Source organism: Pseudoliparis swirei, chromosome 2 (genome assembly GCF_029220125.1).
Source record: "Pseudoliparis swirei isolate HS2019 ecotype Mariana Trench chromosome 2, NWPU_hadal_v1, whole genome shotgun sequence".
NCBI classification, from domain to species: Eukaryota; Metazoa; Chordata; class Actinopteri; order Perciformes; family Liparidae; genus Pseudoliparis; species Pseudoliparis swirei.
The window spans coordinates 102,958-124,911 of NC_079389.1; the positions used below are offsets into that span (position 1 = coordinate 102,958).

General features: G+C 44.1%; 1 protein-coding gene across 1 annotated transcript; it reads right to left on the bottom strand.

The window, feature by feature from the left end:
* Positions 1–4,377: 4,377 nt before the first annotated feature.
* Positions 4,378–21,954, bottom strand: LOC130200319 (N-myc-interactor-like). Its single transcript, XM_056424508.1, has 9 exons — positions 21,712–21,954; positions 21,562–21,630; positions 20,386–20,544; positions 20,190–20,306; positions 19,916–20,078; positions 19,094–19,200; positions 5,644–5,830; positions 5,137–5,240; positions 4,378–4,928 (listed from the first exon to the last, which is right to left on the bottom strand). The coding sequence occupies exons 1-9, from the start codon at positions 21,748–21,750 to the stop codon at positions 4,722–4,724; spliced, it is 1,152 nt and encodes a 383-aa protein (XP_056280483.1). The 5' UTR covers positions 21,751–21,954; the 3' UTR covers positions 4,378–4,721.

The following is a 21,954-nucleotide window of genomic DNA, read 5'->3' on the forward strand; positions in this document are numbered from 1 at the left end:
AATTAGAATATTGTGATAAAGTTCTTTATTTTCTGTAATGCAATTTTAAAAAACAAAAATGTCATGCATTCTGGATTCATTACAAATCAACTGAAATATTGCAAGCCTTTTATTCTTTAATATTGCTGATTATGGCTAAGAAAACTCTAAAATCCTATCTCATAAAATTAGAATATTTCCTCAGACCAAGTAAAAAAAAAGATTTATAACAGCAAAACAAAATCAAACATTTGAAAATGTCCATTAATGCACTCAGTACTTGGTTGGGAATCCTTTGCACGATTACTGCATCAATGCGGGGCATGGAGGCAATCAGTCTGTGGCATTGCTGAGGTTTATGGATGCCCAGGATGCTTCAATAGCGGCCTTTAGCTCATTTGCATTGTTGGGTCTGGTGTCTTTCAGCTTCTTCTTCAGTCAGTGATGGTTTGGGGAGCCATGTCAGCTGCTGGTGTTGGTCCACTGTGTTTCATCAAGTCCAGAGTAAATGCAGCTGTGTACCAAGAGATTTTAGAGCACTACATGCTTCCGCCTGCTGAAAAGCTCTATGGAGATGAGGATTTCATTTTCCAGCATGATCTGGCACCTGCCCACAGTGCCAAAACCACCAGTAACTGGTGTACTGACCATGGCATTACTGTCCTCGATTGGCCTGCCAATTCCCTGACCTGAACCCCATAGAGAATTTGTGGGGTATTATGAAGAAGAAGCTGAAAGACACCAGACCCAACAATGCAAATGAGCTAAAGGCCGCTATTGAAGCATCCTGGGCATCCATAAACCCTCAGCAATGCCACAGGCTGATTGCCTCCATGCCACGCCGCATTGATGCAGTAATCCGTGCAAAAGGATTCCCAACCAAGTACTGAGTGCATTAATGGACATTTTCAAATGTTTGATTTTGTTTTGCTGTTATAAATCTTTTTTTTTACTTGGTCTGAGGAAATATTCTAATTTTATGAGATAGGATTTTAGAGTTTTCTTAAGCTGTAAGCCATAATCAGCAATATTAAAAGAATAAAAGGCTTGCAATATTTCAGTTGATTTGTAATGAATCCAGAATGCATGACATTTTTGTTTTTTTAATTGCATTACAGAAAATAAAGAACTTTATCACAATATTCTAATTTTCTGAGACAGTCCTGTACATATTGTGATATATATCTGAACTAGAAAATGCATTTCCTGCTAAAAATGCGTTGGAATGCTAACATCTGAAAGCTTGAAGGTGAAAAATAAACACTAAATTGCTGAAAATGTTTGAAAATAGCTGAAAATGTCTGAAAATAGCTCAAATATGAAATGAATAATTGAAAATATCTGGAAATAGCTTTTTTTTTAAAGCTGAACATAGCTGAAAATAGCTGACAACAGCTGACATAGGCTGAAAATAGCTTAAACATCTGAACATATCAAAAAGGGAAAATTCCTGCTGAAAATGTTGAAGCACAAACATATTGGGCGGAAATGTATAACTGGAACAGATAAGCAAAACGTTATCTTCTAAATACCTTTGGATTTGATAGAGAACCATAACTCTGGTCCTAAAGGTGTCTATATTAGGAGATCCTCAAGGCTTTTGTGAACGTTTACATGTCCTTAAATATTTTTTAGGTATAGAAATGAGAGTTTAATCTCAGTTCATAAAGTGTTCCTGTTTGCTTTAAAAAAGTTGAAATGTTGTCAGATTTTCAATGAAGATGACTGAGCAGAAAGGTGGAGTTCTCCCCTCGTTAAGGCTCATCTAGAAAAATCTGGGAAACTGTTGGATTCCATAGTCACACGTCTACGACAAGCACAAGATTCCCTACTACTTTACCAGAAAATAATGCCTAAAGAGTAAGAATTGCGGCCGTAGTGACGATATACAACAACAAATTCTGCTTGATCCTAATGCATCTCTCCCATCTAGCGATGATGTCACTGCTCTAGACTTACCCACACACACCCATTGAAAACTCCAGGTGGAGCGGAAAAATACATACAACTAAAACGGGGACAGTTAAATAACTATAAGAGCTATGAAGAAAAGCTGAATTCATTGAATGTATTTTAACTCTAAATCTGTCCTTCTGTACACATTACATCTATTGCACCTGTCCATCCTGGAGAGGGATCCTCCTCTGTTGCTCTCCTGAAGGTTTCTTCCATTTTTTCCCCCCTGAAGGGTTATTTGGGAGTTTTTCCTGATCCGATGCAAGGTTTTGGGGCAGGGATGTCTATGTGTACAGATTGTAAAGCACTCCGAGACAAATTTGTAATTTGTGAAATTGGGCTATACAAATAAACTGAATTGAATTGAATTGATATAACTGGCAGTAGATAGGAGACCAGAGTCATCGTCGTGGAGACCGCCCAAGTAAAGCAAAGAGAACATCAAATACGTGTGTACTATCATTTTGGGAGGGGAGACACCACAGGGTTGACAGTACGTCAACTGTATGTTAGATTTCATTGTTTGCGTTCACATGAGCGGACATACCTAACACAGTTTTAAAGGAGCTGGGGACAATGCCCCATTTCCTGTTCGTATTAATTATCTATTCTGCATTGAATGGCTCATTTATGAAGCAAAGTCACAGAATACTCATTAACTATCAATCTCTTTATAGCAACTAGTGGAGATTGGTCCACAACTGGTCGGATATTGGAGATAAACTTTAGTGAATTCAAAAGGACAGACAGAAAGGTCATTTAGTTCAACCAGTCCTGAGGGTTTTATAGGACGTTGCCTCTGCACTATGTTAGTGTGTAAAGCAGCCCTCCAGCCATATATTGAGCCATGTTTGTGTAACGGAGTTAGAAATACACTGTCATTTCTTATTTTCAATGTATTATATTTTATTTTTGTTTATTATTCAACGATACTGTTGAGTGTTTGTGAATTTTATTTTAATGAGTTATTTTTATTTAGCGTTATTTCTAAAAATCTGTTTCCTACGGAAATTGCGGTTCATCTCCTTTGCACTTCCTGAACCTTAGTCCTGTCTTTCCCTCACAATGATTCTATATTGCTGAGGGTGAGTTGAGTGGGAAATGATGTTGCACTATTTTGGTTGTATTCTTTAAAAATGTAACCCTTTATGTTACACACGGTAATGGTTGCTAATATGATCACGGTGTCCAGCTGTTGTGTGTCATTTGGGTCAAAGTATACATTTTGTGGCGGTTTAATTGAGCCACTTTGGCGCCGTTTGTTTAGCTACATCCGGTCGCCCCGACGTATATTTTCCTTGTATAAATTGTGTTGTTTTGCATGTTTAGGAAGTGCAGAGAGAGACGGATCAGAAGGCAATGTGTATGTTTTATTGTCTTCTGCAGGTATATGTGTTTTCCTTTGTTTAACATTAGAATGTTCGCTGTTTCTGCTGAGTTAAGGTGCGTTCACACCAAAAGCGAAACTAATTTTCGGGGGGTGCTAGTGACTTTTTCTCTGCTCCGTCCCGATGCGCGCAGACCGGCGTCGGAGCTCTGCGGCGACCGCGATCGATTGGTCGATCGACGTATTGAGCACCCCTGCATTCAAACATTAAATAGCCGAGAGTTTTTTTCAGCGTGAGAAATACGATGTGTGGCGAGAGTGCGTGAGTTAAGACCGAAATGCGTGAGTCTCACGCTCAATGCGTGACACTTGAGAAACCGGATTTCCGTCATCCACCAGAATAACTAACAACTAGTTCTGCTTTATATTTGTTGTGGACATCCCACACACTAACGCCCTCGTCTTTGGGTTGATGACGTCACCCGTAGACTCACTCAGCTCAGTCACTTTCACCGTTGAAGTTACTGTTACGTCTGAAAGACTTCCGCTTCCAGCGCTACGAGAGCGGAACTCAAGAGCTGATTGGCCCGAGTTGCGAGATGACCGCCTCAAAGTTGAAATATTTCAACTCAGGGCGAAAATAGCGCCGCTGTAAACGCGTCGGCCACATTGCGTTGCCCCAAACGCGCCGCCCGGGAAAATATCGCGTCTATCGCAGCCACACGCGTCTGTACGTTGACTTTTCATGGGATTCAGTCGCGCGAAAAAATTGTTTCGCTTTTGGTGTGAACGCACCTTATCTCTAGCGCATGGTTATTTATTTTGTCCATTAGGGTCGCTGTTATCCCTTGTATGTTACAATTCATGGTTTTGATGAGAATTGTTATCGTTTAGATTTAACGTAGTCCTGTTTTCCCGGACAATGTTTCTATATTGCTGAGGGAAGTGGAAGTGCAGAAAGAGACGGATCAGAAGGCAATGTGTGTTTTATTGTCCTCTACAGGAATAGATAAATGCTGGAAAAACTATCATCTGAGTCGACTTCTTCCATGCCCTTTTCACATCTGTTACATTTGGATGGATCCAGTCTCACTAAAGAAAACACTACACCTGTGGTTGATTGAGTATTCAGATCTTTTAATGAGCAATAGAAGAGACAGACAGATTGACAGGCGTACACCATGTTGAGTATTGGTCTAAAACTGTAGGACAGGAAGTCAAGTATCATTAACAATTCTCCCTGAGCCCACTGCTTTATCTTCAGCTTGTGTACTTGTAAATAATAATAATAATCATGTAGGGAAGAGAATCAACAGGTTGCTCAAGAACCGTGTAACATAAAAACACAATTTTCTCAGGGAAGTATGTGTGATTTTAGCCCAATGTTGACAGTCCTCTATATGTCAGGAAAATCATACATTGTTAAGTGTCTTGCACATAAAATCACTAAATCTTCAGCTCATCTTGCAGCTGTGGGAGGCAGGTCCTCAGAGAAAAAGGCCTGCAGCGCCTTTCCCCTGGAATTGTACTGGATGCTCTCTATCTCACCGCCGTAATTACTGGGCTTCTGGAAGTGGATCTCCAGGTGGTCCTGCAGGTCATCCTCCTCCCCCATGTCCTTGATGTCCTCCAGGAGGATGGTACGCTTCGGAGAGCCACAGAAGGTCTAAAAAGAATCGCCAGCAGATGGATATTGATGATACCAAGTTAACATTAAACAATGATGGTCAACATACTTTGACTTTGTCAGGAGGAGGATCAAATGCTTCATAGAAATTCAGCAGAGGATCACAGCAGGTTCAGCTACATCAGCACGGGAGTGGAAAGCAGACCATAATATGCTGCATAGAATGAGTACCAGTCCTGGATCTCACCTGAAACTTGCACAGCTGGTGTTTGTAAATGGGTCCAACCTGCACGTTCACTTCAGAATCCAGATCCACAAGGTACCTCCCTCTCAGCGCCAGGCTCTCAGCAACTACACACACACACACAAACACACAGATGTTGGTTCTGAATTCAAACTGATGACCAGGTGTAACCATAGTGCTGAGTCATTATGTCCCTCTACAGAAACAAGATTCATTAATGAACACAACATCTGATGCTCTGTAGCAGCTGCTGTGGTTACAAACTATGAAATCAGCCATCGTTCATCTGAAGAGACACGTAGAGGGTTCCCTTCCCCTCAGTGGAGCATGTGGCCGGTCCTATTCTACTAAACTATTCTTGACTCTTGTTGCATTCATTATCAAATTACCCTTGAACATTGGAACATTGTCAATACATTTGAATGTCTGGAGTTCAGTCCAGGAGCTCTGTGTTAATAAATCAAATCCCCATAGACACATTTGTTCTTCAGCTCTTGACCAGAGTTGTACCTCCAGGGTGGAGAAAGGTGATCTGTCCTGTCCCATTGTTCCTGTCGTACTCCACACCATCCACCTCTCCTCCTCCTCTGCTCTGCCTGGAGAAACTCATCTCCAGGCGCTCCTTCATTCTCTCTTCTGGCATGGAGGTGGGGATGTTGGAAACCATGAGCTCTTTTCTGGACACATCGAGGTGGATCTACGGCACAAACGATGACAGTAATGCACAGTGCAAAAAACACAGACCATGTGTACAGTATATAACACATTAATTAAGCACCACTGTTCTGCGAGTCAGTGTTGGTGCTGGAGCTACACTTGTATTTGTATTTTGTCATTGAACCTGAACAAAGCCCCTCCCAATAAGATAAGCTGCTTAACACTCTTTTCTGCAAAACGAAAGCTACATGTGAGGAAATAATGGTTCAATATTCAGATGTTACTATTACGGATGGATAGCAGCCCACGGACTTCAGCTACCTTGCCTGGACAAGGGAAACCGGGGCACCCTCCCGGAGCCAGACCCAGGAGGGGAGCTCCCCGGCGAGGGGCTGGTGGATGGGCCTTCGCACATGGGGCCCGGTCGGGCTCAGCCCGAAGAAAAAACATGGAGCAGCCCCCCTGAGGACTCATCACCCGCAGGGACAAGCATCGGGGTTGGGTGCTATGTAGACTGATCGGCGGGCGGGGCAGAGGCTGCTACGGTTGTCCAAAAGCTTCTTGGTGGCAAGGTGCCGGGGGTGGATGAGATCCCCCCTGAGATGCTGAAGGCGCTGGACATTGTTGGGGGCTGTCTTGGCTGACATGCCTCTTCAATGTCGCATGGGGGTCAGGGACAGTGCCCATGGACTGGCAGACTGGGGTGGTGGTTCTCAGTCTCAAAAAGGTGGACCGGAGAGTGTGCTCGAACTATCATGGTATCACACTACTCAGCCTCCTGGGGAAAGCTTATGCCAGAGTGCTGGAAAGAAGCTCCGACCGTTGGTCGAACCTCAGATTCAAGTAGAGCAGTGCGGATTGCGTCTCGGTCGTGGAACTGTGGACCAGCTCTTTACCCTCGCAAGACTACTGGAGGGGTCCTGGGAGTTTGCCCAACCATTCTACATGGGCTTTGTGGACTTGGAGAAGGCTTTCAACAAGATCTTTTTTTTTTTGTGGGGGTACTGCGGGAGTATGGGGTTCCGGACTCGGTGCAACGAGCTATCCGGTCTCTATACGCCTGCAGTAAGAGTTGTGTTTGCATTCTCGGCATTAAGTCAGACCCGTTCCCGGTGAGTGTTGGCCTTCGCCAGGGCTGCCCTTTATCACTGGTCCTGTTTGGACAATACAGGACTGTCTCAGAAAATTAGAATATTGTGATAAAGTTCTTTATTTTCTGTAATGCAATTAAAAAAACAAAAATGTCATGCATTCTGGATTCATTACAAATCAACTGAAATATTGCAAGCCTTTATTCTTTTAATATTGCTGATTATGGCTTACAGCTTAAGAAAACTCTAAAATCCTATCTCATAAAATTAGAATATTTCCTCAGACCAAGTAAAAAAAAAGATTTATAACAGCAAAACAAAATCAAACATTTGAAAATGTCCATTAATGCACTCAGTACTTGGTTGGGAATCCTTTTGCACGGATTACTGCATCAATGCGGCGTGGCATGGAGGCAATCAGCCTGTGGCATTGCTGAGGGTTTATGGATGCCCAGGATGCTTCAATAGCGGCCTTTAGCTCATTTGCATTGTTGGGTCTGGTGTCTTTCAGCTTCTTCTTCAGTCAGTGATGGTTTGGGAGCCATGTCAGCTGCTGGTGTTGGTCCACTGTGTTTCATCAAGTCCAGAGTAAATGCAGCTGTGTACCAAGAGATTTTAGAGCACTACATGCTCCCGCCTGCTGAAAAGCTCTATGGAGATGAGGATTTCATTTTCCAGCATGATCTGGCACCTGCCCACAGTGCCAAAACCACCAGTAACTGGTGTACTGACCATGGCATTACTGTCCTCGATTGGCCTGCCAATTCCCTGACCTGAACCCCATAGAGAATTAGTGGGGTATTATGAAGAAGAAGCTGAAAGACACCAGACCCAACAATGCAAATGAGCTAAAGGTTGCTATTGAAGCATCCTGGGCATCCATAAACCCTCAGCAATGCCACAGGCTGATTGCCTCCATGCCACGCCGCATTGATGCAGTAATCCGTGCAAAAGGATTCCCAACCAAGTACTGAGTGCATTAATGGACATTTTCAAATGTTTGATTTTGTTTTGCTGTTATAAATCTTTTTTTTTACTTGGTCTGAGGAAATATTCTAATTTTATGAGATAGGATTTTAGAGTTTTCTTAAGCTGTAAGCCATAATCAGCAATATTAAAAGAATAAAAGGCTTGCAATATTTCAGTTGATTTGTAATGAATCCAGAATGCATGACATTTTTGTTTTTTTAATTGCATTACAGAAAATAAAGAACTTTATCACAATATTCTAATTTTCTGAGACAGTCCTGTACATATTGTGATATATATCTGAACTAGAAAATGCATTTCCTGCTAAAAATGCGTTGGAATGCTAACATCTGAAAGCTTGAAGGTGAAAAATAAACACTAAATTGCTGAAAATGTTTGAAAATAGCTGAAAATGTCTGAAAATAGCTCAAATATGAAATGAATAATTGAAAATATCTGGAAATAGCTTTTTTTTTAAAGCTGAACATAGCTGAAAATAGCTGACAACAGCTGACATAGGCTGAAAATAGCTTAAACATCTGAACATATCAAAAAGGGAAAATTCCTGCTGAAAATGTTGAAGCACAAACATATTGGGCGGAAATGTATAACTGGAACAGATAAGCAAAACGTTATCTTCTAAATACCTTTGGATTTGATAGAGAACCATAACTCTGGTCCTAAAGGTGTCTATATTAGGAGATCCTCAAGGCTTTTGTGAACGTTTACATGTCCTTAAATATTTTTTAGGTATAGAAATGAGAGTTTAATCTCAGTTCATAAAGTGTTCCTGTTTGCTTTAAAAAAGTTGAAATGTTGTCAGATTTTCAATGAAGATGACTGAGCAGAAAGGTGGAGTTCTCCCCTCGTTAAGGCTCATCTAGAAAAATCTGGGAAACTGTTGGATTCCATAGTCACACGTCTACGACAAGCACAAGATTCCCTACTACTTTACCAGAAAATAATGCCTAAAGAGTAAGAATTGCGGCCGTAGTGACGATATACAACAACAAATTCTGCTTGATCCTAATGCATCTCTCCCATCTAGCGATGATGTCACTGCTCTAGACTTACCCACACACACCCATTGAAAACTCCAGGTGGAGCGGAAAAATACATACAACTAAAACGGGGACAGTTAAATAACTATAAGAGCTATGAAGAAAAGCTGAATTCATTGAATGTATTTTAACTCTAAATCTGTCCTTCTGTACACATTACATCTATTGCACCTGTCCATCCTGGAGAGGGATCCTCCTCTGTTGCTCTCCTGAAGGTTTCTTCCATTTTTTCCCCCCTGAAGGGTTATTTGGGAGTTTTTCCTGATCCGATGCAAGGTTTTGGGGCAGGGATGTCTATGTACAGATTGTAAAGCACTCCGAGACAAATTTGTAATTTGTGAAATTGGGCTATACAAATAAACTGAATTGAATTGAATTGATATAACTGGCAGTAGATAGGAGACCAGAGTCATCGTCGTGGAGACGCCCAAGTAAAGCAAAGAGAACATCAAATACGTGTGTACTATCATTTTGGGAGGGGAGACACCACAGGGTTGACAGTACGTCAACTGTATGTTAGATTTCATTGTTTGCGTTCACATGAGCGGACATACCTAACACAGTTTTAAAGGAGCTGGGGACAATGCCCCATTTCCTGTTCAGACATTATCTATTCTGCATTGAATGGCTCATTTATGAAGCAAAGTCACAGAATACTCATTAACTATCAATCTCTTTATAGCAACTAGTGGAGATTGGTCCACAACTGGTCGGATATTGAGATAAACTTTAGTGAATTCAAAAGGACAGACAGAAAGGTCATTTAGTTCAACCAGTCCTGAGGGTTTTATAGGACGTTGCCTCTGCACTATGTTAGTGTGTAAAGCAGCCCTCCAGCCATATATTGAGCCATGTTTGTGTAACGGAGTTAGAAATACACTGTCATTTCTTATTTTCAATGTATTATATTTTATTTTTGTTTATTATTCAACGATACTGTTGAGTGTTTGTGAATTTTATTTTAATGAGTTATTTTTATTTAGCGTTATTTCTAAAAATCTGTTTCCTACGGAAATTGCGGTTCATCTCCTTTGCACTTCCTGAACCTTAGTCCTGTCTTTCCCTCACAATGATTCTATATTGCTGAGGGTGAGTTGAGTGGGAAATGATGTTGCACTATTTTGGTTGTATTCTTTAAAAATGTAACCCTTTATGTTACACACGGTAATGGTTGCTAATATGATCACGGTGTCCAGCTGTTGTGTGTCATTTGGGTCAAAGTATACATTTTGTGGCGGTTTAATTGAGCCACTTTGGCGCCGTTTGTTTAGCTACATCCGGTCGCCCCGACGTATATTTTCCTTGTATAAATTGTGTTGTTTTGCATGTTTAGGAAGTGCAGAGAGAGACGGATCAGAAGGCAATGTGTATGTTTTATTGTCTTCTGCAGGTATATGTGTTTTCCTTTGTTTAACATTAGAATGTTCGCTGTTTCTGCTGAGTTAAGGTGCTCACACCAAAAGCGAAACTAATTTTCGGGGTGCTAGTGACTTTTCTCTGCTCCGTCCCGATGCGGCAGACCGCGCCGAGCTCTGCGGCGATCGCGATCGATTGGTCGATCGACGTATTGAGCACCCCTGCATTCAAACATTAAATAGCCCAGGGGTTTCTTCAGCGTGAGAAATCGATGTGTGGCGAGTGCGTGAGTTAAGACCGAAATGCGTGAGTCTCACGCTCAATGCGTGACACTTGAGAAACCGGATTTCCGTCATCCACCAGAATAACTAACAACTAGTTCTGCTTTATATTTGTTGTGGACATCCCACACACTAACGCCCTCGTCTTTGGGTTGATGACGCCACCAGACTCACTCAGCTCAGTCACTTTCACCGTTGAAGTTACTGTTACGTCTGAAAGACTTCCGCTTCCAGCGCTACGAGAGCGGAACTCAAGAGCTGATTGGCCCGAGTTGCGAGATGACCGCCTCAAAGTTGAAATATTTCAACTCAGGGCGAAAATAGCGCCGCTGTAAACGCGTCGGCCACATTGCGTTGCCCCAAACGCGCCGCCCGGGAAAATATCGCGTCTATCGCAGCCACACGCGTCTGTACGTTGACTTTTCATGGGATTCAGTCGCGCGAAAAAATTGTTTCGCTTTTGGTGTGAACGCACCTTATCTCTAGCGCATGGTTATTTATTTTGTCCATTAGGGGTCGCTGTTATCCCCTTGTATGTTACAATTCATGGTTTTGATGAGAATTGTTATCGTTTAGATTTAACGTAGTCCTGTTTTCCCGGACAATGTTTCTATATTGCTGAGGGAAGTGGAAGTGCAGAAAGAGACGGATCAGAAGGCAATGTGTGTGTTTTATTGTCCTCTACAGGAATAGATAAATGCTGGAAAAACTATCATCTGAGTCGACTTCTTCCATGCCCTTTTCACATCTGTTACATTTGGATGGATCCAGTCTCACTAAAGAAAACACTACACCTGTGGTTGATTGAGTATTCAGATCTTTTAATGAGCAATAGAAGAGACAGACAGATTGACAGGCGTACACCATGTTGAGTATTGGTCTAAAACTGTAGGACAGGAAGTCAAGTATCATTAACAATTCTCCCTGAGCCCACTGCTTTATCTTCAGCTTGTGTACTTGTAAATAATAATAATAATCATGTAGGGAAGAGAATCAACAGGTTGCTCAAGAACCGTGTAACATAAAAACACAATTTTCTCAGGGAAGTATGTGTGATTTTAGCCCAATGTTGACAGTCCTCTATATGTCAGGAAAATCATACATTGTTAAGTGTCTTGCACATAAAATCACTAAATCTTCAGCTCATCTTGCAGCTGTGGGAGGCAGGTCCTCAGAGAAAAAGGCCTGCAGCGCCTTTCCCCTGGAATTGTACTGGATGCTCTCTATCTCACCGCCGTAATTACTGGGCTTCTGGAAGTGGATCTCCAGGTGGTCCTGCAGGTCATCCTCCTCCCCCATGTCCTTGATGTCCTCCAGGAGGATGGTACGCTTCGGAGAGCCACAGAAGGTCTAAAAAGAATCGCCAGCAGATGGATATTGATGATACCAAGTTAACATTAAACAATGATGGTCAACATACTTTGACTTTGTCAGGAGGAGGATCAAATGCTTCATAGAAATTCAGCAGAGGATCACAGCAGGTTCAGCTACATCAGCACGGAGTGGAAAGCAGACCATAATATGCTGCATAGAATGAGTACCAGTCCTGGATCTCACCTGAAACTTGCACAGCTGGTGTTTGTAAATGGGTCCAACCTGCACGTTCACTTCAGAATCCAGATCCACAAGGTACCTCCTCTCAGCGCCAGGCTCTCAGCAACTACACACACACACACAAACACACAGATGTTGGTTCTGAATTCAAACTGATGACCAGGTGTAACCATAGTGCTGAGTCATTATGTCCCTCTACAGAAACAAGATTCATTAATGAACACAACATCTGATGCTCTGTAGCAGCTGCTGTGGTTACAAACTATGAAATCAGCCATCGCTCATCTGAAGAGACACGTGAGGTTCCTTCCCTCAGTGGAGCATGTGGCCGGTCCTATTCTACTAAACTATTCTTGACTCTTGTTGCATTCATTATCAAATTACCCTTGAACATTGGAACATTGTCAATACATTTGAATGTCTGAGTTCAGTCCAGGAGCTCTGTGTTAATAAATCAAATCCCCATAGACACATTTGTTCTTCAGCTCTTGACCAGAGTTGTACCTCCAGGGTGGAGAAAGGTGATCTGTCCTGTCCCATTGTTCCTGTCGTACTCCACACCATCCACCTCTCCTCCTCCTCTGCTCTGCCTGGAGAAACTCATCTCCAGGCGCCCTTCATTCTCTCTTCTGGCATGGAGGTGGGGATGTTGGAAACCATGAGCTCTTTTCTGGACACATCGAGGTGGATCTACGGCACAAACGATGACAGTAATGCACAGTGCAAAACACAGACCATGTGTACAGTATATAACACATTAATTAAGCACCACTGTTCTGCGAGTCAGTGTTGGTGCTGGAGCTACACTTGTATTTGTATTTTGTCATTGAACCTGAACAAAGCCCCTCCCAATAAGATAAGCTGCTTAACACTCTTTTCTGCAAAACGAAAGCTACATGTGAGGAAATAATGGTTCAATATTCAGATGTTACTATTACGGATGGATAGCAGCCCACGGACTTCAGCTACCTTGCCTGGACAAGGGAAACTGGGCACCCTCCCGAGCCAGACCCAGGAGGGGAGCTCCGCGAGGGCTGGTGGATGGGCCTTCGCACATGGGGCCCGGTCGGCTCAGCCGAAGAAAACATGGAGCAGCCCCTGAGGACTCATCACCCGCAGGGACAAGCATCGCTGGGTGCTATGTAGACTGATCGGCGGGCGGGCAGAGGCTGCTACGGTTGTCCAAAAGCTTGTTGGTGACAAGGCGCCAGGGTGGATGAGATCCCCTGAGATGCTGAAGGCGCTGGACATTGTTGGGGCTGTCTTGGCTGACATGCCTCTTCAATGTCGCATAGCGGTCAGGGACAGTGCCCATCGACTGGCAGACCGGGGTGGTGGTTCTCAGTCTCAAAAGGTGGACCGGAGAGTGTGCTCGAACTATCATGGTATCACACTACTCAGCCTCCTGGGAAAGCTTATGCCAGAGTGTTGAAAGAAGCTCACCGCTGGTCGAACCTCAGATTCAAGTAGAGCAGTGCGGATTGCCTCGGTCGTGGAACTGTGGACCAGCTCTTTACCCTCGCAAGACTACTGGAGGGGTCCTGGGAGTTTGCCCAACCATTCTACATGGGCTTTGTGGACTTGGAGAAGGCTTTCAACAAGATCTTTTTTTTTTTTGTGGGGGTACTGCGGGAGTATGGGGTTCCGGACTCGGTGCAACGAGCTATCCGGTCTCTATACGCCTGCAGTAAGAGTTGTGTTTGCATTCTCGGCATTAAGTCAGACCCGTTCCCGGTGAGTGTTGGCCTTCGCCAGGGCTGCCCTTTATCACTGGTCCTGTTTGGACAATACAGGACTGTCTCAGAAAATTAGAATATTGTGATAAAGTTCTTTATTTTCTGTAATGCAATTAAAAAAACAAAAATGTCATGCATTCTGGATTCATTACAAATCAACTGAAATATTGCAAGCCTTTTATTCTTTTAATATTGCTGATTATGGCTTACAGCTTAAGAAAACTCTAAAATCCTATCTCATAAAATTAGAATATTTCCTCAGACCAAGTAATTAGAAAGATTTATAACAGCAATACAAAATCAAACATTTGAAAATGTCCATTAATGCACTCAGTACTTGGTTGGGAATCCTTTTGCACGGATTACTGCATCAATGCGGCGTGGCATGGAGGCAATCAGCCTGTGGCATTGCTGAGGGTTTATGGATGCCCAGGATGCTTCAATAGCGGCCTTTAGCTCATTTGCATTGTTGGGTCTGGTGTCTTTCAGCTTCTTCTTCAGTCAGTGATGGTTTGGGGAGCCATGTCAGCTGCTGGTGTTGGTCCACTGTTTCATCAAGTCCAGAGTAAATGCAGCTGTGTACCAAGAGATTTTAGAGCACTACATGCTTCCGTCTGCTGAAAAGCTCTATGGAGATGAGGATTTCATTTTCCAGCATGATCTGGCACCTGCCCACAGTGCCAAAACCACCAGTAACTGGTGTACTGACCATGGCATTACTGTCCTCGATTGGCCTGCCAATTCCCTGACCTGAACCCCATAGAGAATTTGTGGGGTATTATGAAGAAGAAGCTGAAAGACACCAGACCCAACAATGCAAATGAGCTAAAGGCCGCTATTGAAGCATCCTGGGCATCCATAAACCCTCAGCAATGCCACAGGCTGATTGCCTCCATGCCACGCCGCATTGATGCAGTAATCCCTGCAAAAGGATTCCCAACCAAGTACTGAGTGCATTAATGGACATTTTCAAATGTTTGATTTTGTTTTGCTGTTATAAATCTTTTTTTTTAGTTGGTCTGAGGAAATATTCTAATTTTATGAGATAGGATTTTAGAGTTTTCTTAAACTGTAAGCCATAATCAGCAATATTAAAAGAATAAAAGGCTTGCAATATTTCAGTTGATTTGTAATGAATCCAGAATGCATGACGTTTTTGTTTTTTTAATTGCATTTCAGAAAATAAAGAACTTTATCACAATATTCTAATTTTCTGAGACAGTCCTGTATATCTAGGCCAGGGCTCTCAAGTCTCACGCATTGAGCGTGAGACTCACGCATTTCGGTCTTATCTCACGCACTCCCGCCACACATCGAATTCCTCACGCTGAAAAAACCTCTCGGCTATTTAATGCTTGAATGCAGGGGTGCTCAATACGCCGATCGATTGTTCCGCTGCAGAGCTCCGACGCCGGTCTGCGCGCATTGGGATGGAGCAAAAAAATAGTCACTAGCACCCCCCCCGTCAACAACTCTTTTCGGCTCGATGCCGGCGCGCGCAACGGTCAGCTGTATCGTGTGCTGATGGAAATCTCACGCTTGCCTGTCTTCAAAACTTGAGAGCCCTGCTAGGCGCAGCCTGGGGGTGGAGACGGTCATGGTTGGGGGTCTCGGGATTGCCTCTCTGCTGTTTGCAGATGATGTGGTCTTGTTGGCATCCTCGGACCAGGGATGAGAGTCAGTACTTCCAAATCTAAGGGCCATGGTGCTCTGCCGGAAACTATGGTGCTCTGCACCCTCGGTGTGGGTACAGTGTGCTGACCCAGGGCTCCAGACTAACTTTTTTTACTAGGAGCACAGTGGCCCCTAACTTAAAATTTTAGGGGCGCAAGCAGAAAATTTAGGGGCGCACACTATAAATCGACTTGCAAAGTGTTCCCATCATTTTTACTCTATTACTGATAAATACCACTCCCCCCCCCCCCCAGAACGCAATTTTCAGATATTAGTCAGTCACGCGCAATTCCAGGATGCTTTATTTTCATTGGTTGCTGGATTGAATCTTACCCAGATACGGGTTGTTTTCTGATTGGCTATTGTGTAGCCCCTTTTTTTTTGTGGATTGGCTGATAAGTGGCTCCTCACAGCAGAACTCCAGGGGAGCGCTTGATTCCTCCACGGTGAGGGCAGTGCGGCTCATGTTGAGGCTGCACATTAAAACATTAAATAGCCGAGAGTTTTTTCAGCGTGAGAAATACGATGTGTGGCGGGAGTGCGTGACTTAAGACCGAAATGCGTGACACTTGAGAGCCCTGAATTCGGCCTCCTCGGCGCACTGGTTAGCAGCCTCTTGTCTTCTAAATGCGACTGGAGCTGCACTTTCATTGCACAGGTCGCGGCACATTTTATGTTTCAGACTGGCGTTGTGTTTGATCAGCGTGTCGTGTTTGATCAGCGTGTCGTGTTTTAATTGTGTAGTGCCAGTCTTATCAGCACATTTCGTGTTCCCCGCATGTTGTGGGAATCGACAGCAGAATTTAGTTCATTGAATTGGTCTCCCTGAAATACCTCAGCCAGGTGAACTCGCGCAGCCACTCATCGCGAAAGCTGAATTTCCTGCCTTTTTTCGCCACGACTGCTTCTCACAATCTGAGTCAGACTCATTCTCGGATTTGTCTTCTATATCATTAGGTTTAGGAAGAAAGTACGAACTGATAGTCCGCTTCGCCATTGTCCATTGTTTACAGGAGACACCGCGATGTAAAATCTTTGGATTTGCGCGATAACCCCCAAGACCCGCCTCTTTTCACACATTAGCCTATAACCGTGGTCATCCCCCCCCCCCCCCCGCTCTCACACACAGGCCAGCCTTCTTCTTCTTCTGTTTTCGTCTCCTTTCTTCTTCTTCTGGAGTTAATGTCGGTTAGCAAACCAGTCATTCAGGCATTACCGCTAAATATAGTGGGCTGAAGTGTAGAACAAGTTTGTCAGCAAAAAAATTATTTAATAACAAAAAAATAAATAATCTGCTAATTTACTGGTCGCGCATGCGCGAGTTGATGAAAAATTTACTCGCACTGTGTCTAATTTTAGGTGCAAAATGCGACCATTTGGTCGCAGTCTGGAGCCCTGTGACCCAAGCGAAGGAGTTCAAGTATCTCTGGGTCTTGTTCACGAGTGAGGGTAAGATGGAGCGGGAGATCGACAGGCGGATTGGTGCGGTTGCAGCAGCAAAACGGGAGCTGCATCGAACCGTCTTGGTGAAGAGGGAGCTGAGCCGAAAGGCAAAGCTCTCAATTTACTGGTCGGTCTACATTCCAATCCTCAGCTATGGTCACGAACTCTGGGTCGTGACCGAAAGAACAAGGTTGCGGATACAAGCGGACAAAATGAGTTTCCTCCATAGGGTGGCTGGGCTCAGCCTTATGGTGCGTTCACACCGGACGCGTCGAAAAATTCTCGACGCGTCTGACGCAGCAGGCTCGACGCGCGTCGAAAAAAGGGTGTTCACACCAGACACGTCGGACGCGTCGGGGGCGGAGTATAAATGGATCGAGGAACGACAGGACCGCAGAGTACTTCCACTTTTTAGTGGACTGAGCTGCACTCCCACTGCGCTTCTCGCTGCTCTCTCTCTCTTCTCTCTTTGATACGTGTCTCTGAGACTTTTCCACCTACGGCGGCAGATCTCCTCTGCCATGAAACACATCTGCCGGCGGTTGGTTGATAGTAAAGTACAACAAATAGCGAGAATAAAAGCAAATACATACATTCAAAATTTACCAGGTAGTCCCACGGCTTCTCCGACCTTGTTCCACGCTTTATCTTTATAGCTCCGGTTTCGGTAAGCATAAAGAGTTGTATCAGAAAGTTCGGGTGCCCACAGACAGCGACAATAATCTTTTCCTCCATTTTTTAAACCGGCAGGACGATGACGAGCGGAGCTGCTCAACGCTGATTGGCTGACGCAACTATGACTCACGCGTCTTTGTTGCCAGAGTTGGGAAATTTGAACTCGCCAACGAGCTGCGTCGTCGCTGTTCGCTGAGTTCGCCCCGCGACAAACCCTCTGTTCGTGCTGCTTCAAACGCGTCTGACGCGCTGCTCGCTGGAAAATACGCAGCTACGCAGCTTCGACGCAGCTTCGACGCAGCTTTGCATTGACTTAACATGTAATCTCGACGCGCGTCAAAATTTTGACGCGTCCGGTGTGAACACACCATTAGAGATAGGGTAAGGAGCTTGGACATCACGAGGGAGCTTGGAGTTAACCGCTACTCCTTCGCATCGAAAGGAGTCAGCTGAGGTGGTTCGGGCATCCAATTCGGAGGCCTCCTGGGCGCCTCCCATTGGAGGTTTTCCAGGCACTTCCAACTGGGAGGAGACCCCGGGGAAGATCCAGGACATGCTAGAGCTATATCTCCCAGCTGGCCTGGGAATGCCTCGGGATCCCCCAGAATGAGCTGGAAAGTGTTGCCGGTGAGAAAAAATTCAGCTGGGCAGTGTTTCCCCTACCATTCTATCAGGGTGGCGGCCCGCCCCCCTGAAATCTCCGCCCGCCACCCTGTAATTTTCTCTATAGCGCCAGATTACAGCGGAAGTAATTTAAGGTCCCTTTTCTTAAAGACGTCTTTGTTCTTTTACTAAACAAACTAAACAGCCGTCTGTCATTGATCGTCTCTACACAACAGCATGTCATTTGTCTCTACGTGTCGCGTTAACACTTCTCGGCTCTCCGTCTCGCGTGCTGCAGAGCTCCGATGCTGGCGTGTGCGCGCAGAATCGTGCGCGCACACAGGTGAGCACAAGGGACCCCCCTGTCGACGCCGCCGCATCGACAGGGGGTCCCTTTACTATCTCAGGGGGCATCGTGAAGGAGTTGCTTAGGGCACCAACATGGCTAGCAGCGGCACTAGTCCCGGCCCCCTGAAGCTGTAAACCTAGGGGAAACACTGCTGGGTTTGCTGTCAAATGGCCTGACCCCGGATTAAGCGGATGAGAATGAATGGATGGACTATTACTGTCCTGACTATCCTTCTCTCTCTGTCTGTCTCTGTCTCTCGGTATGTTTGTCCTCACTTCCTGTCTCTCTCTTCTGTCTATGTATTGCTACAAGGGGTAAAATAGACGTAGGACCAAAGTCTATTTACATTTAGGCTAAGACACCTTAACACTCACACAAACAAACAGCCCACCATTATTCAGTGAGTCACAATAATTGTGTTGTTTGAAGTATTGACCCCCCAGGACAGTGTGTGCCGACTGGTATCACTATGAGTGTGCGTGTCGACGTAGAAGTGGACAATAAGACGTACCTCAAACTTAACAGCAGGATCCATGGTTATTCTTTTTGGTTTCACATCCAAAGTGATGTTCTCACAAGGCACGGAGCACTTGGCAATCATCAGGATCTTAGAGGCCACTGGAATACGGAAACAGTCATCACAGTCAGGCTACATCCACATTAATGGGTTTCTCTTTTCAACCAAAAATCATCTCTGTACACACCTGCCCTTCATCATCATCTCTCTCTATACTAACAAGGCTGAAGTTCGTTTTAGAGCCTTTATGCTTTTGTTCCATTACACTTTGTTTACTTCACAAAAGTTGTGCAGAACAAAATAAGTATTGATAAGCAAAGGAAAGTCCTCCTTTTTGTGTCAATAGCCGCAAACTGATAAGAGCCAAGCAAAAAGTGTCTACGTCTCTGTTTCTGCACAAGCTAGGAGTCTTCAAACTAAAACAGAGTGATTTTCAAAGATCTTCGACTTAGGTATTGACGAAGCAAAAAAATATCTTTCATAAAAGGAAAACACATCCGTGTGGAGCCTGAGTCTACTACTGTGTCTTAATGAAACAGTAAGCAGTGGTCCCCAGTGAGGACACTGTTATTGTTCCAGGCACTCTTTTCATCCATATCCAAAACAGCAGCCCCCCCTGCTGGCTGTTTGGCTACATTGGCTTAATGTTAAGTTGTTTACCATTGGCATGTCTACTAATGTGAGTGTATTTGACAGCCAGTCAGCACAGACTGTTAAGACTCATTACAATAGGGTTTATTGATATCTAAATGTAAGAAAAGAGTGATAAAGAAGCCAGCTACTTCTCATACTCCAGTCTATCACACAGAAGTGTACCTTTCTCTTCTTCGAAGGTGATGAGTGCCTGTCCTTCCTGCAGGAGCACAGTGGGTCTCTGGCTGATGCCGAACACTCCTCTGATTGGCTGACTGTCGTCGTCACTCTCCTCTTTACTACGAGCCCTAAACTCCACCTCTGTGTCTGGAATCTGGACGTGTATCTGGAATTCATTGTACAACAATAATTATACAAAGGACAGTTACATTCTGTTGCTGCTATGCGGTGGCAGGTTCGTGTAGTTACATGATAGATGGACGGACTTCATTCCCACCTTGAATTTCTGCGTTAGTTTTCTGGACTCGGCCCTCTTGGCCTCTAGCGCTGCTTGACATTTCTTCAGTTTGTTCAGCAAGTCTTGTCTGCGTTCACCAAGCAGCAGAAGTTCATCCTATGTGAGAGGATCAAGTGAGAATATGCAGTCCCATGAAACTCTCTCTGTAGGTGTTACAGAGATGACATAACTGTACCGTCACTGTGTTCATGCTTTGAGTGAATTCCTTCTGACTCTCCTCTTGCTTTTTAACGCAAGCCAACATTTCCTGCTGGGCCTCTGCCTTGGCTTCATCTTCGTCCAGTTTTTCCAAGATCAGCTTGGCTTTCACATCAGCGGCTTTCTCTGCTTTAGACTTAAAGAAACAGACGGAAAGGTTCAGAGAGACAATGGGAGACCTGTGGACAGTTTGCATCGAGGCTGTTTCTAACACGAGAAAGTAGTTCCAGCTCCAGATAATCTTTTTACATGTTAAATTCCATTCACCTAAATTATATAATGGATGCTGACATTTGAGGTAGGTTTTTCAACCTGGACACTACAGTATCTGCACGGACCGATTCCACCAGATGGACGAGAGAAAACTAATCCCTAAATTTGAAAGGAGGAATTGAATACCAATGTCCATATAACTGAGTTCCATGTGCTGAGTTGCACTGTCATGCTTTTCAGATATTTAATGTGAAATATACATCACATTACATTTAAAAAGTAAAATTTCACAAGTTAATTTTTTTGCTCTCATGCCATACTGACAGTATAGCCGAGCGCACCCAAAGAGGATTTGAGTGAAGGTCGTCCCTTTATTAGAAGCGTCATCTGCTCTATCTCTCCATCATGTGTGCATTTCATAGCTACACACTTTTTGGGTTTGCTTGTGTGCCAGCTAGTGAGCCTTTGGCAAAGGCAGGTCTGGTTTTGCTGGTGTATGTTATACCACAAAGATATGATACATAACATCTCCTCACTTCTTACTCAAAACACTGGCAAGGTAAAAGGACAAGGCTCATTCAACAATATACAGTAAATAGTGATGAACACATTTTTTTTTTGAAGCGCCCATTTGTTAATGTATAATATAGCTGCCTACATAATTTGTTAATTTTTAACATTTGATTGGTGTCTTCACCAGTCGCTGAAAGTAAATAAGAAGGCCTACATTGGGCTAAGTTACTAAGTAAAGATAAGCCTACATAAGGCTAAATTACTAAGTAACTCTAGGCCTACATGTTATCTAGCTGGACTGAATGTCGTACACCGCACCAGTGTATTTTGACAGGTTGTGTTTTGAGACTAAATAAAACAGTTCTCTGTACAAAGCTGGACAAGTTCCAGAGGGTCAAGTACAAGCAGTCAGGAGGTGAACGTTTACCTTCCATGTCTCCAGTTCTTTCTTGGCCTCCTCATATTCTCTGGCTTCCTCCTCCAGACCTCCATCCTCCTGCCCATAAGGAACATTAGCTCTGTTAAACTCTGGTAATTACGTGGCAGGGTCACTCCGTTCACCTCCGAGGATCCTTACCGTGCCATTAACCGGGCGGTCACTGCAGATGTCGGCCATGATCTGACGGTTTACAGAGAGAAACTCGGTAAACAAAGAATCCTGCGACCAAACCAAAGCCAGTTAAATGAGCCAATGTGAACGCTGAACCGACTACTAGCTGTTCTGTACTTCTTTGCTGCTTTATTTTGCGTGAAGTGCCGAGAAGTGAGAAGACACACCGAGCAGCTGCAGTCTTGAATCAAAAGTGAAAGTAAAGATTGA

What these genes read in the sequence shown, in the direction of transcription:
- LOC130200319 (XM_056424508.1), bottom strand. Translation starts at nt 21,750, where the DNA reads ATGGCCGACATCTGCAGTGACCGCCCGGTTAATGGCACG. An exon ending in AAGAACTGGAGACATGGAAG is followed by an intron (nt 20,545 to 21,561) that starts GTAAACGTTCAC and finishes TGTTTCTTTAAG; the next exon opens with TCTAAAGCAGAGAAAGCCGC. An exon ending in CACCTTCGAAGAAGAGAAAG is followed by an intron (nt 19,201 to 19,915) that starts GTACACTTCTGT and finishes TCCGTATTCCAG; the next exon opens with TGGCCTCTAAGATCCTGATG.